Source organism: Bombus impatiens, unplaced genomic scaffold (genome assembly GCF_000188095.3).
Source record: "Bombus impatiens unplaced genomic scaffold, BIMP_2.2 scf_0017, whole genome shotgun sequence".
Classification (NCBI taxonomy): Eukaryota; Metazoa; Arthropoda; class Insecta; order Hymenoptera; family Apidae; genus Bombus; species Bombus impatiens.
This window is the reverse complement of record NT_176436.1, coordinates 1,313,093-1,328,785: the sequence shown is the minus strand read 5'-3', so window position 1 is coordinate 1,328,785 and position 15,693 is coordinate 1,313,093. Positions and strand designations below refer to the sequence as shown.

At 42.6% G+C, this 15,693-nt stretch overlaps 1 protein-coding gene across 7 annotated transcripts in view; it reads right to left on the bottom strand.

Annotated features, from left to right (window-relative positions):
* LOC100749896 (zeta-sarcoglycan) overlaps nucleotides 1–15,693 on the bottom strand; it is a 222,582-nt gene that overhangs the window by 77,304 nt on the left and 129,585 nt on the right. For 6 of the 7 annotated variants that reach the window (XM_033318465.1, XM_033318473.1, XM_033318477.1 and 3 more), the window contains one exon: nucleotides 3,581–3,639. In XM_033318465.1, coding sequence (XP_033174356.1) covers nucleotides 3,581–3,639 — 59 coding nt within the window. Of the gene's footprint in view, nucleotides 1–3,580; nucleotides 3,640–6,006; nucleotides 6,274–15,693 lie in introns of those variants that run through there. The other variant, XM_024364492.2, reaches the window with a different exon arrangement.

Below are 15,693 nucleotides of genomic sequence, written 5' to 3'. Positions count from 1 at the left end.
TTCGACTAAGGCGAACTTCTGGACGTTTCTGGCACAGAATTAGTTTCCTGGATCTCGAGGTAGCTTCGCGGAAACGTTAACGAGTCGAATAAGAGCGTGTACGTTCACGTGGTCGGGTACAGGCTCAATGATAATGGTGATGGATCGCGGTATTTATTTGCGAGTGACGCGAAAAATTATACGTCGCTGGGCGAAGAAGCGTTAAAAGGGAAAAAAACCGCGACAGAAACGGAGAAACAGAGAAAGAATTGCACGGTCTCGTAACATTTTTTTTCCGTTCCGCCATTTATCACACGGACGACGACGTGGTGGACGAGAGGCGAAGGGAAGAAGGAGCGCGATGTTTTACCCAGTTCTCGATGCCCCTTCGACCCTTGATCCTACTCGATTTCAAACTTCTGCTCTCGCAATACGTTATCTTTCGTTGACTTTTGATTTTCGTCGAGGATAAGTTTTAGAAGCGCACGAAAACCTTGCCGAGTAGGTATAACTGTTACGAACTTTCTAGAGATGAAAGGTAGTATGGAATATTAAAAATAATATTCGAAATAATAAAGAGATATACACTGATTTACGAAAATATTTCAACGCTTGCATAAACTTTTCATGGATAGGTGTACCATGGGTTTCGTACGAAACATTTTCAAATTTTCTTAATATAGTAATGATTACGTTGGTAAAATTGCTCATTAATATGGACAATTAATTATTAGATAATTAGATCGTTAATTATTCATTATTACTAATAAGCTGCACATTAATTTCAATATGTACGTGTGTTTGCACCAAATAATTTGTAGCTTTGAGATGTATATCTAGATTAGCTGCGAGTCTTACCAATATAAATGTAACAGTTGTGTTTCATTACAGTGCTAATGAAATTTCGAAAAGTTCTGTATAACATACATAATATATCCATAAATATTTTCCGTGGTTCCATCACTTCTCCTACTGGATTAGCCGAAGGGAAAGTATAGAGGTAGTCACTTATTTACCCGATTTCATCACTCCGAACTCGCATCTGCTATCTCTGACATACAGAACATGTCATCTATCTATTCCATCTCAAATATATCAGTTGTCTGCTTCTGGCGATATCCAACAATTTTTGACTCGGATTTTCTTAGGGATGCTGTTTCAAACAACTATTATTTCCAATTTGAAAACTGAAAATAAGAAAAACAACTAGTTTTCTACCTTTCTCGAATTAATTCATACACATGTACTCGTTCACGCAGCACAAACGTGTACGTTTTGAAACATATAATCGGCCCTGACTAAATTGATAATTAGAGTCGTGTACGACATAACCATCGAATCACGATTTATTTTTCTCGCGAATTTCAGTCTCCGATCCGTGATGTTCGGGTCTCGCGTAACTTCCGCTGTCTCGTGGCACGCCTGACCACGTTTCACCACCTATCTTTCCCCTTTACGTCCCCGGGACCGAGCGCCGACTTGAACCGCACGTTGTGATTAATTGGAACACATTGCACCTGGGAATCGCAGGTGTAATGAAAGATAATCGTTCCCGTCCGCTCGCCCTTTCGCCGCAGTTACATCGCCACCGACACGAAACCCACGATTCCCTATTAAAAGTATTGCAATCACCGTGGAAATAATGGCGCCTGGCGACGCAATGAAACTGCTGCCATGAGAATATAGATTACAACGGAGATTGTAATAGTCTTCCCTTCGTTCTTTGATGTGATTTATGGCAAATTTTGATTGGAAAATTGAATGATGTTTTTTAAAACGAATCACTAACCTTGCCACACATAAACCGTGACAAAATTTTGTATACCGAATACGAATATAAATAACTGAATGCCCTACTCACGAAAATAAGTAGAAATATGCCTTAGATTTTTATAAAGATCGATAGAGACATACTTTAGTTTACTAGTCCTGATATTTTGTTATCAGAATAGTTTTCATATTTCCACTTTCATCTTATAAAATGACTCAAAAGTATAAATAACAAGCTGATACCAATCTCCTAGAAATAGCTAAGGCAAACACGAGAAAAATGAAGACGTTCGATACTTCGTCGTAATATCCTGAAGTTAAAAAGACAGACTTTCGATTCGTTAATGTTGCAACTTTCTAAGATTTAAAATCTCATCGTGGACCAATCGCAGCTGATTAAATAGTTTTGTAATTTAATGATCGATATAAGACATAGGCCCCTGATGTGGAGTGATATAGTAGTGTCGTTGAGCTGACATAATACTTAAAAGATGGCTCCGGAAGTACGGTTATGAGAGGAAAATAAACTCGGCCATCAAGAGAATCCGATATCGAAGCCATAGCGAATAAGATTCCCTTGCTCCAAATCCTCTCACTATTTACGTGAAATGCGAGAGCGATGATATTTTTTCTATCCTCTCATCTTTATGGGACACCTCTTCCGCGTGAAATCTGATCTTAAATAACGCAGTCGACCCTCGTCTTCTATATTTCACTGTCTTTTATACTTGTTTCTCAATGCTGGATCTTTCGCTGCGTTTCACACGGCGATAAGAAAATGATATCTACTTTTAATTTTCAAAACTATGGAGACTAGAAATAGAAAGGAACAAATTGCATGATTTGGATGAACAAAAATCGAATTAATAACGAAGCGAAATATGAATATAAGGGCAACTTTGATCAATTAAGTTATCTAGTGATTTAGCATGGTAATTAAAATAGTAGTTCCATATGTTAAATTTATCCACATTCTACTGACAACGAGAGATTAATATTACAAGCAAGAAACACGGGAAAAGCTCTATTGTTTAGATAATCCACTAAGGTTCGAGCAACGAAACAATGTGTAAAAGTTTCGTCAAGTTAGAAAAATCTATTACAACAATAGACGTATTACAGGGACCCATTGCACAAATTCGAAAGTATAAGAAGAATTTCTATAATTTCAAAAATATAGTTTACCACGTATCAGTGACAAATAATCTGTAGAAATATCTGTAGATTTTATAAATTTGTAGAATCTATATGGAAGCAAAGGAAACGTTGAACGGATTCTTGAAATTTCCTTTCGTAAGCGTGACATTAATGCAATAAAATTCAAGAATGTATGTTGATTAAAAAGGACGCGCAAATAGAACGTTCTATTAACGTAACTCTGAAACGCAAAGACCCAATTCCAATGCTTCTCCCGGCGACGACAATGTAAACTAATCCTTGTTTCCTAAAATGCATTGATTCGTATGTTAGGAATACTTAACACGATTGAAACCGCAAGAACTCGAATCGATGTGTCGTACATTGCTTGAAAAAGAATGGCGCAATGGATTCTTCGTAAAAGAGGCCAATTTCATGGCTTAACACCGACCGTGGCCATATTGTTCGTTGCGTAATTGGCCATAGACGACGGATTCATGAGCGCGAGAATTCGAATTCGCCGTTGGCTTTATCGCGCGTGGAGTAATACGCGGATTAAGAGACCGCTAATACTTCGCGCGGAATTTCAACGCGTTTCGGTTTACATGGAGTCTGTCTCTTTGAAGCGCGGCGGCGGCGTCGTGAAACGTAATTAAACTGCCGGAAGCATGGCGTAAAAGGCACTGCCACTCACCTCAATCTGCTGTGCTCCGAATGCGGCGACTCCTCGGGCGATTTGTAACTGTTACCGGTCTGAAAATCAAAAAGACACTTGTTAGAAACAGCCTGCTTTTCTGATCGTCACTTAGCACGATCAAAACACGCGTTGACTTATAGGAAAAATAATCATAAAGTCGCGATAACGTTTCGTAGATTTTTAATATTTGTGAAAATGGTAAAATGTCGAGGTGTGATCAAGGAAGTTAGAACGGTGATATAAAAGAATATTTGTGTAAGTACCGCTAATTCAAGAGTAGACAAGTTCGCGGCGAGCGTCGAGTAAACGCTCTTTCTCGATGTCTGACTAGGACGATCGTATTCTACTTGTTGAATTAGAACTTTCCGGACGGTGTACTATTTCTCTGTCAACTGAGCCTTTTTGATCATTGATGTATATTGTTCTGTGTACCTTAACGTATATACAGCTGACTATATAACTAATGGAGATTTGAATAACATTATTCATCATTAACTCCCTGTCCTACGATTTACTTAGTTGGTACTTAAGTCACCGTTATTTATCGCTACTGTAACACCCTGTCAGATATGAAATATGGATAAATCGAACATAATCATTAATAACTTAACTAGACTAATTACTTCATGAATCATAGATGTTCTTCCTAATGAACCGAGACTTCTTGTAAACAGTATCGGCAATTAACTCACAAAACGTCTAGTTTTTCAGTATTCAACGATACCCGCAATAGAATCACTCATTACCAATGCATCACGACGGTGTCGTCACGAGGTGACCTAGTCTCGTTGTCGCGACGCCGGTTTAATTTCGTCAGAATTGCGTCACAATTCGGTCGCGGCGTGTACAACTCTCATTTCGATGTACGCGAAATAATATTCGCCGAAGCGGTTCAAGCTATACCCTGCGCGGCGAGGTCGAGCGACCGGCGGAAATCGCGCGATAAATCGTTTCCCACCGTCGTTGACGCCATCGGCCGGCAATAAAGCTACTAAAGAAGACAGACGATATAAATTTCCGAATCATGGTCCGTGGACTCGTATTTCCAAACCAATATTCTGCTGAATATCGAATTTATAGTTAACGTTTCGTACCTTGAGCAGCATCGTGCGTTTCGAATCGCGCTCGATCGTGGCAACAAATGAAATCCAAGAGAACGCAGGATAAACGGGCAGCCAACGAGAATTTATATCGATTGAAAGGTGAAAACTGAGAAAAAGAAAGAATAACGGGTAAAGGAGAAGGAAAGAAAAAAGAAATTGAGGAAACGAGAAAACGAATATGAAAGAGAGCAATACCGAACTCGTATTCGCAGATGGAGATAGCTAATAGGTTTCCATCGAGCCGATTCCCGTCGTAAATTTCTTCGTTAGAGCGGCACGATTCGACGTTTGTACAGAGAGCAAACAGCAAGGCGCGCGCGCGTTATCGACGATGCAATTATATCGGCGATCGACGGGGCTTGCACCGTGCCACCAGTTATTAGCAGAATGATACAATTATCTCGGAAGCGATTAGTCGACTCACGACACGAGCCGGTGCAACTCGTCCTTTCCCTCTTTCTCCGTGTACCGATGAAATTTACGTCGCCTGAAAATGGCGGCAATTAGCCGTCAACTTGCGAGAAGAACTTTCTTCTTTTCGTCCTATTTTTGTACCCTCTCTGAATTTCGATCGGTCTCGTCATCGTCCCTTCGTCATTCGTACGACCGAGTTACCTAGCAGAATTCGAGATAACTAAATCGGAACAGCAACATCGGAAAAGCAAAATCGGAGCGAGCTGCGATGTTTTTGAAATTACGGCGACGATACGGAATCGCGTGTAACGCCGACAGCATTAATCGTTATGGAAATATACGCGTGAGCACAATGGTGATGGCAAAAGGCGAGCACGGGCCGCCGGGCCGTTCACGCGATATCGCACCACTGACAATAATAATTGTTTCGATTCAGACGGAAATTGAATAGCGGGCGCGGGTATTATTAAAGGATTGTTCACGTTGGTAGTTACGCCGCGTCGTTATTACAAGTTCAATCTTTCGCTAATTGGCGGATGTGCGCCGCGTGTAGGTCCCGTTCCCCGACTGTTCTCCATTGTATCTAAAGCGAGTTTGTGGTCACGTTCTGAGAGAGAAGAAGGAAAGTGGACACAATAGTCTTTCGCGATTTAAGAAGGCAAGGAACTTATATCGACAGCTCCCTCGGATATTTTAGGAATAGATGATGCTTGAATGTATTGGACGCATGTATGCATGTGTATGTCTGTATCTGGAGTGGCGTGATGTACAGGATAATTTTTTCTTCGAAGGAAAATATTTCAAAGAAAACGAAGAACACTGAATCCAAATATTTATATTTGATCAAATTGTCTAATTTTCTTTTAATTTTATAATATCGCGTTGTATTACAACGAAAACGCTCACCTTCCCACCCGACGTTCCACCTTTCATTCTGCAGGTGTTTTACTCCCAGGCCGTTCATATGAAGCGAAATTCACGTTCTTCCAGTGATACACTGTTGTTCACGCGACTCACCATTATTTTCCTCCCCTTGACTATTTCACTCGAATTTTAAGCGTACTCCCTCTATTCATCGGCGACTTTCGCGCAATTGTACACGAGCCGTGGCGATCTAGCACGATCGACTACCTCTTGGCACAAGAAACACTGCCAACCGTTCCTTCAGGAAAAGAGGAACATGCGTCTAGGAAGAAACTCGACGCGAGAATGAGGAAGAACAAGAGATTCGACTCTATGCGTAGGCGGGCGACGAAGCGAACTAAGAAGAACAATTAGGAAGTCACCAAAATATATCTCTGATAGGACGCGTTTAATTTTGAAATAAAGCTTACGGCATCGTGGATGAACTCTTGGAAGAGTTTGGTAACTTACGAAGGCATCAATTTTGAAATAAGGTTAATGCGAGATTAACATATAAGATATATGGATAACGGACTTCTTTCAACTAATTTTTATCCACGATAATTTATAATCTTTACTTTGGTAAAGGAACGATTGCTCAATTTGTTAATGAACATTTTAAGGTACAATAAGAAACCTTCATTAATTTTCCTCATTCTGCGATCTCCTTCAATTTATAAAACTGATAAATAAGAAACTATCGTAATTTGTATTCTTGCCCCCTTTTTAGTTAGATATGTCAACGTCATCCGATAGAAATCACAATAGTTCATTGCATCAAGGAACTCAACGTACAACCTTTGATCACTTTGACTATGTTAATCGCATTAAACGCCAATAAATTGTATGTTTAATAAATTTTCTGATTCGATAGTCTCTTTTTGTTCATAATCCTTCTGCAAGTATAGTATTAATAGAACATTGTTATTCACAAACGACTTGTAACCGAATTGCATTCTAAAGGGTCATATATAATAATAATAATAGTAATAATAATAATAATAATATTAACAACAACAATAATAATAATAATAACGTCTCTCTTATACCATTTTACATCTTATCACAAATTGCTCCCTCTAATACACTTTATTCCAAAAACTCACGCTTACAGCGGAGAAAGGGATATAAAGACTAGATGACGAAACAGAAGAGCGTCAGAAAAGGGAAAACACGGAACTGCTACAAGGAATAGAGGTCTACGACACGAGTTAAACAACTTCAGACGCCTTCAGCATCCTCCTCGTTTGCCGTATCTGCTGTGCGCACGGCAATTTTCACTCGGAATGCATCGAGCAGCGTCTTCTTCCGGTAAATTCTTCTTTTCCGAGAGGACGATTGTCCAGGGCGGTGAAATTCGGTGATTCCCTGAAAGGAGCACGAGAAATTCAATTTGTTCGCATATCACGTCGCTCTTGTCGACGATTTATCGCCCGTTCTGAATGGATTCCTGAGTGGACGAGTGACCGACTTGCGACGCGTGCCGCTACTGGCCCAGAATTAACGTCACGCGACGTGTCCGGTGCAACGTTTCACATTTTGCTTCTTTTTGGCGTCGCGATGAGAAAAATTTCGTAGAACTGTTTATAAATAATACATATGGTCGTACAAGAACGAATATTGTTAAATAATTGTATCCTTAAAGTGATTAGGTAGTGACAAGTAATACGTGAGGTTCGACCGAGACGGTATATCGAGATCGTATAATCCAGACTTTTTACGAATATTCTATCAACTTTTTGTACTATGCTTGTCTCTTCTATGAAAATTGCTTCCCGTATCATTTTCGCGGGCTAATAAATGTATATCTATAGTTTGTTTCGAAACAAAACATTTAGTTTCAAAAAATGTTAATATGAAAGTCTGCTGGAATTATTGGTCGGTCGTGTTACAGATATTTTCGGTGTGCACAAAATTAAAAATCTATTTCCTTGCCAATTAAATAATCGATAAATTCTACATAACAACCCCTAGCTATGAAAATAGAACAGCACACCGTTTCCTCACCCTACCACAAAAATCTCCACTTCATTTTCGTCGAAAGCACATCCTTTACACTTCTACCTCGACAAAGCAGTCCTTACAGCATTAATCTATCATGACCCCTCAACGTTGCACGATGGACAAAGATCGATCAGCGTCCAATCTCGACGCTGCTTTGCATACCAGGGAACCGGTAGTTCGAAAAGAACTACAGAGAACAGGGAATTTTAATAGGGAAGTAGTCAGAGAGCAGAGGTAAGCGGTAATGCGAATTGTACGGACGGAGCTTTGGTAGTCCATCGAACAGCAAGGTTGTAAGCGCAGGCTTAGAGTGGATGCGGAATCAGCCTAATCACCCGGAAGTGTCGCCACTGTTCACCGCTAATCCGATCGCAGATGTTTCTCTCTCCATTCAACCCTCTGTCCTTCTGTTCGCTCTTTCTCTTACGTTCTGTCCCTTGCTGTCTGTTAACCGTTCCCTCGTGTTCACTCCATTTCACTTTCTCTCTCTCTCTCTCCATCATTTCCGTTCTCTCTCCATCTACCGCTCCCTATCTCAATTCTGTCCCTTTCCTTTCCTCTATCCACCATCGTTCTGACCACAGTGTTTGTTTGCGGCTGCGTTAGCGAATCCTAATCGCGGTTGGTCCGTTTTCGCCCTAAATCTGTCATTGCGTGAGACCGGGCCGCTTGATTCGAATAAAACGCGCTACCATGTACGAGTTGTTTGATCTTCTCGCTCGGTTGTGCTTCTCCCTCGCGAGGAAATCGTGATTTTCGACGTGCATGCTCGATGTCCATCCCGATTGGTATTTGCTGCTCGTTGAATCTTTCATTACGATCGATCGACTCTGGATGATGGAGGGTGAAAAGACTCGGGAGAACGGTATTTTCGAGTATGGATATCCGTGCTCGTTAGAAGTTGGCGAACACAACAGCGGATCGTTCGCACAGAAACTGTTTGTTCCAGAGAAATACATTGCACGCGGGAACGATTGTATAAACAAATCCGACAATGGCCGCGTTTATTGTCGTACGAAACGAAAATCGCTTATGAAGTCTCATTATCGGTACACCCGCCGTCTGCTTTTTCACCTTCTACGAAATAATCGCGTAAAAATGTACGAGGAAAGAATAATGGACGAAATAATCATATTCCCGTGTGTCGCGCGAAAAAATTATTCCGTCGCAAGCGGTAAACATCGCAGAAAAGGACGCGTCAAACGTCTGCTCGCGCACGATGGAGTTTCGAATGCTCGGAACGCACCAATGAACGAAGAACGCGCGACCTAGAGTTGAGGAAGAATAACGTACTGGGGTAAAGTAAATGAGAAAAAAGGAAAAAAATGAGAGAGGAAGGAAAGAGAACAGAAGCAAAGAGAAAGGGAGCAAAGAAAAAACGAAGCTGCAAGGAAAAAGAAGTAAAGGAAATGCGAGGAAAATCCAACGGTACGTGTTCATACGCGGAAAGAAGGAAAAGGATTGCTCTTTTGCACTAGAGGAGGAGTAGCAGGAAAATATTTTTGAAGCGAAGAACGCGCGCGTTAGTAGGAGAGCCACTCTAATTAGCTTGGTATACGGGGTGGCTTTTTGTTTAATTAACACGCCCGTAGTAAACTACCCTTGTACCGCGTACCGAGACCTTCCTATCCTCTTCCACTCCTCCCCCGTTTCCTTCTCCCCGTTGCTCTCTGTGTGCCGGCAGTTTATGCTTCTTATTTTCTCCACCATCCCTCTTTACTTTCCAGTTCCTAGACCCCTTCGTTGCCTTCCGTTCGCTCCGCGATACATTCGATAGGTATTTGTTTGCTTAAAAATCTACGCTCAAGGGTATCGGGTTTAAAAAGTGATGCGTGAATGAAAAAAGTCGCGATGGAAAAGAGGCGCGACTTTTTTACATCGCATTGCCAACATCGCTTTGGCTCACCATCCTTTTCTCCCTTTTTTTCCTCCTTTCAACGCTGCCTTTCTTTTCTACGTTTTCTCTCTCCTTCGTTTCTTTTTGTCCTTTTTAATTTCCTCTCTTCCCCCGCCCCACTTTCCTCTTTTTTTCTTTCGTAGCACTCGTACCGACGTTGGTCCTCTCTGACTCTCTCTTTCGTTCGTTCGTTCGTTCGTCGGTTATTCTTTTCAACGGAACCAGGCGAGATCGCGTGTACCGTTGGCTTTAGCTCGCGGCATCGAGTAACCTTATATCCCTGGTGATATATCCATCGTGCAATTCTCTGTCTGTACGCTCAGCCCGAGAATGAATAAAATAAACCATACCTGGTAGCTGTCGAGTTGTTTGTCCACGACGCGACACGAGAATCCTTTCCACCAGACATTTCATCCCTTGGATACGCGGTAATTGCGTGCTTCTCGATTTAAAGGCAAATATTCGTTCCCTTCCTTGTACAAGGACAATTAACACGATAAATTACGAGAGATGATTAGGGGACGATCGAAACTTGTCTTACAATTAATAAGTTCTATCGGATAGCGTCTATTATCGAGCAATTTATTATCCGAGACACGTGCTGCCCTTACATTCCGGAAATCATATTAAATGTTCGTTATCGAGGTCGAGCTCTAGAAATGCGGTTCGACCTGAAAGGAACTGTGTATGGCCGCCAGCCACTACCGTACTTAGGATACGACCACGTTCATCTATGAAGTTTAAACGCCTGTTCATGCTGGCGAAAAGATGATCGAGTAATTCTCTTTGAGTCTGACTACTAGATTTGACTTTCTTCGTTGTAAGGGGCGAGTAGTCGGGAAGAAATAGCATTGCGCATTTCGCGTAAAAACTAGGCCGAATACGCAAGACAAGCCGGCACGTTGTTTCGTGTCTGTTCGAGCAACGAGGCACATGATTCGGTTCTGTCTAGTCTGTACGTAGGTGGACGTTAGGTGCAGGTGGCGCAACGTATTTATAGCCGCTTCGTGACTGCTCTTCCTCTTCGCCGACAATACGCCGTTCCTCCTGCTTCTCCTGCAACTTCTGTCTGTTCTTCCCTTCCCTAACTGCTCGACCCAGTAGCTTTACCAGCCCTGCCTCACGGTGTCGTTTACTTCTCGCGAAAGTCCAGCCAGTCCAAAGCTCTCTGGTTCCTCGTGCAACGAATTCCATCACGCTTACAAGGGGGAAACAGATCTCGAATTTTCCACGGGAAGTTGGTATCGGGAATTTCTTAACTTTGTAACTTGTCTCCTCTTATTATCCGGAGAAATAAGAAAGAGTATCGAATAGTTTTGCAATAGGCTGTACATCGTATCTTATAATCGAGCTCCATATTTTCAGCTTATGACCGCTATTGACTGACGAGTTGAATAAATTGTGCCTTCGCCTTGTGATTGCTACGTTCGGGCACGAGTGTTTTAGACGTCAAACCGATCAACTCTATTTTACATGAAATTCTCAATGTCAGTAGCCAGCTACAAAATTAACATTTATCATCTTTTATCAATACTACATCTGGAAGCTTTACTTTCGACAATTCCGCGATATCCATAAAAGCTACAACCTCTAAAGAAGATCCAAAATCCTCTAATCACCGTCAATTATAATAATTCCAACTGACTTGTCCAATGTCTCTGTTGTATATCAGATATCAAACAAACAGCTTAAAGCAACGATACATCCTGCTTAGCGCGCCTCAAATAATCCGTCAAAGCGGAGAAGATGGCAGGTTTCCCTCGGCATGTGGTTCGCAAAGAACTTTGACAAGATCCAGGTACGGCAAATGAACCGATCTAGCATTCAACGAGTAATTCCCGTGTTATGAATGGAATGTAACGCGGTTCTGTTAATAAGCGCCATGTATTTTGAGCTCGATGCGTATTTAGCTTAGAGAAGAAGTCTGGCGCGCGTTGAATCGCGTAAAAGCGTGACGGGTTCGAAATCGCGGGAAGGGTTTTCGGTCAACACTTTTCCGTCAGGTCGGTTCGTCGGTATCAGATAACGATGCAGCTACTTTGAGCCAGAGACTCTGAAACCACCTAGCGTCGTTAAACCGTTAAACTCTTGTCCAAACTCGGCGAAACTCGTTTGCTCGGCAGCCACCGTTATCTCCTCCGCGGGATCTTCCTTCTTTCCGTCTAGTCCGCCTTTTGTCCCTTTTGTACATCACTGTGAGTTGCTTGCATCCACTCTCTCTCTCTCTCTTTCTCTTCTCCTGCGTTGCCGAATACTCGGCATCCTTTCACTTTGTTTCGATCTTCGTCGTCCCGTTCCAAAGAATTTGCCGCTTCTTCTATGGTGCTGATCTTGGAACTCTTTCACCATCACACTCCGAGCATAGTCTGTAAGCACTAGATAGCTTGGGATCGCTCCCGCAGATACGATCCAAGGATATGACTCGACCTGGTGAAAGGAATTACAGGCTGGTTGACTGATTTTTTACTTGCGGGTAACGAGCAAAGTAAGTTTCAAGTGTGTTTGATCTTTGGCGCACAGAGGATTTTCTCGATCGGTAATTTATAAGAATGGTTGCCAAAAATGGATTTTTTATTTAGGTTGAAACATTTACCTTATGTTTGGAAAGCGATTGGTGCTTTGTTTCAACTTGAAGGTATGAAGTATCGACCGTAACATTTAGCGAATTTTTATCCGATGTAGAGTTCGATTGATCAATCGAAGGATTTGGTTTGGCTGGAGTTAACCGGAGACAAGTCCTTTATTTCAGCGATACGAATGCTGTTTAATTCGACGAATGAGATATCGGGGGATTTCAGCAGATTTTCGTTCATCGTAGAATTTCGTCAAATTTCTATGTAAAAGAAACTGAACAATTTTACAGATACCGTTAAGCAACTTTTGCTTGAAAAATCACGCTCGACGTAGATACAAGAATACGCTTATGGAACAGGAGAGACGAGGTATTTGTAAACCGAGCTCCTCGAGAGCGAACTATAATGCAGCCGTTCACACGCAAGGGCACACGTACTCGAGGATGGAAAGGGCTAAAGCACACTTGACTCTAAGCTGGCAGTGACGACGATTTATCTTAGACGTATCCCCTATAGAGTGTCACGATCCCTTTTAAGTAGCGCATAGGTTGAGCCATTAAAAGGCAATGATCGATGATTCGCCGCGGTGCTGTTCCATGTACGCTATCCATTATACCAGCTGGCAGTATATCTATCCGACGGCTGGTACTCTAAAATTCATTCACCGCGTATAAGCACCGAAATGGCCGCGACAACCGCTTCAAATCACCGCGTGGCCCGGCCTGTTTTCGGGATTATACTCACCGTAAATTTGAAATTCCGAATTACGCCGTTGTTACGTCCGCGCAACGCCACGCTCGTGAATTTTCAACCAAGGAAACGTTTCCCGTCTTTACAAACTCTGACGGGCTTTAATATCAAACGACGTCGCGCACCAAATTACGGCTTGGTTGAAACAGAATCGACCATAGTTATCGTCCAATTTAACGATACTTATGGTACACTAAATTGAAAGAAAAAGGCAAGAGAAGAAAAGTAAACCGAAGTAAGAAAGTTGTGCTTATGAATAAAGTCCATAATGGTGTATACACGTGTGTTCATCCTTTCTTCTTCATACACGGGCAGGTTATTAAAGGGTAACAATCGACGATTCACCGCAACGTCATTGGTCCCACGGGCTACTTCGCGCTGAATTCGTAATCAACGCAGGATCACGAAACACATCCGCAACGTATTACTAGCAGTCTTTCCGTTCCCTCCGTTGAAAAAGCTTCCCTTTTTTCTCTTGCAACGCTTACCATAAAACAACGGTTCACGGAAAGAGCAAAAAGGTATAACTAAAAAGTTAACCACAGCCTATGTCTCTAATAAAGATTCATCTTGCATGATGCACGCGAAATAGGTAACACGCCCCTAAATATTCAACCACCGACTTCTATGCTTTCTATCGACCACAAACACCCTTTCAAGGTAGACTTTAAAAACTTGTACGATCGAGTTTCGATAATAGCTGTACGAATTTGCGGCCACGGTAACACGCGTCCATTTCCTTTAAGGATCGGCACGTCTATCGATTCCTTTGTCGTTACGACGTAATGATGGAGGTAATGACGGTGATATCCGGATGGCTCGTGGTCGAGTCTGTGAGCAATACGACCTCTCTCGTAGTACAGGTCCGTAGAGGGGACGGAGGGCAACGATGGGACGGGACCTATCGAGGATGTAGAGGCGGGCAAGCTACGAGCCTCATAATCAAGCCACGTCACAATGGTATTCCTCTAATACATTCGGGGATCCTGTGTATTGGAGGGTCGTGCCACTGAATGGACTATCTGCGTGTCGTATACCGCAATATAGGACACGTAATATCAATGTTGAGCCCCTCAGCTGATTATTGCGCCAGCCAGCGCAAAGAGCGAGCCGGATTATACCCTTTAACGACGCGCGTTTGTACACGTCATCGTTCACCGCGATCCTGCGGTTGTCGAAATTGCTGTGTACGTAACATCAACTCCGCGTGCAACACTCTGTAATTTATGTTTCATCGTTTCTACGATTCTAAGTGGATACAAAAATTGGAGTAAAAAATGCGAAAAAGTGGAAGACGCAGTTTAAGTAGATAAAGATGTTCATTGGTCAGACCATGCTATTCTTGAATTTCGGTAGATGAAACATGAGTTTGAGTAACTTCAATGGAATCAATTAAATGATAGTTTCGACAACACAGCGCCTATTCTGTTTCCTTCGTAGGTTAGGGTATTCCTATATTCACGAAGGTAATAGAAAATATACTATTTCAGCGGCTATAAGGGCGTAAGTGGTCCTGAGTGGTGTGTCTCAATCTCACGGAAGCTCTCGTCGTGGAAGAATCGGGGCAAACGAGGTCGGGGAGGGAAAGGAAGATGAAAACATAAAGGGAGAGCGAGTGCGCGAAAATAGAGGAGACTGGTAGAAACAAAGAATAGAAAAATAACGAAAGAGAGAAAAAGAAGTAAAGAGGAGCGACGCGAGAAACGGAGAAGCGAGAGCCAACTGGAAAAGCAACAGGTGCCGACGTCTAGATAGCGAGCAACCCCTACCGCCTTTCACCCCTTCGCTTACCGTTTATACCGTGCCCCACTCTGTCTCTCGCCGGCAACCTTCCACTGTTCCTCTGCTCGTGTCTACCCTCGAACAGATTCCGGCGAGATAGCAAAAATGTTTAATGGGGTGAACTCACCGGAAAATGCCAGGCGACCCGCGTCTCCTTGTAACGGCGAAGGCCTGAAAATGTCGTTTCCCTCGATCAGTTTCGCATTAACAACTCGAGAACTGCTTATCGACGGCCTTTTCGTGTTTAGCGTTGCCCTTCCCCTCTCTCTGTCCGTTCGAATACCACGTCGGTCGAGTTACTTCAATTTCTACCATTGCTCGGTTCGTCGTGTCTTGTACGCAAGGAGTGGGAAAGAGAGAAGGAAAGAGAGAGAGAGAGAGAGAGGAAACACCGAGGTAATTCCGTTATTTCTTGGCATGGACTGGCTCTGTCTTGTTCGGTGGACGCAAACAAATAACGAGAAAACTCGTGACCAAGAACGGCTTGGTTCCCTTGATCCCTAAACAGGAAATGAGAATGGAAACGCTGGCAGTCGTAAGGGAAATTATTCCGTACGCACGTTGCCGGCGTCTCGATGCGGAAAATTGACTTCTTTAAGATGTTCAGCCCACTGTTTTAACGAGATTTCTTATCGGTAATGATATTCCCTTGAGCCACCTCCAGGGCTTTACCCAACCTTCTCG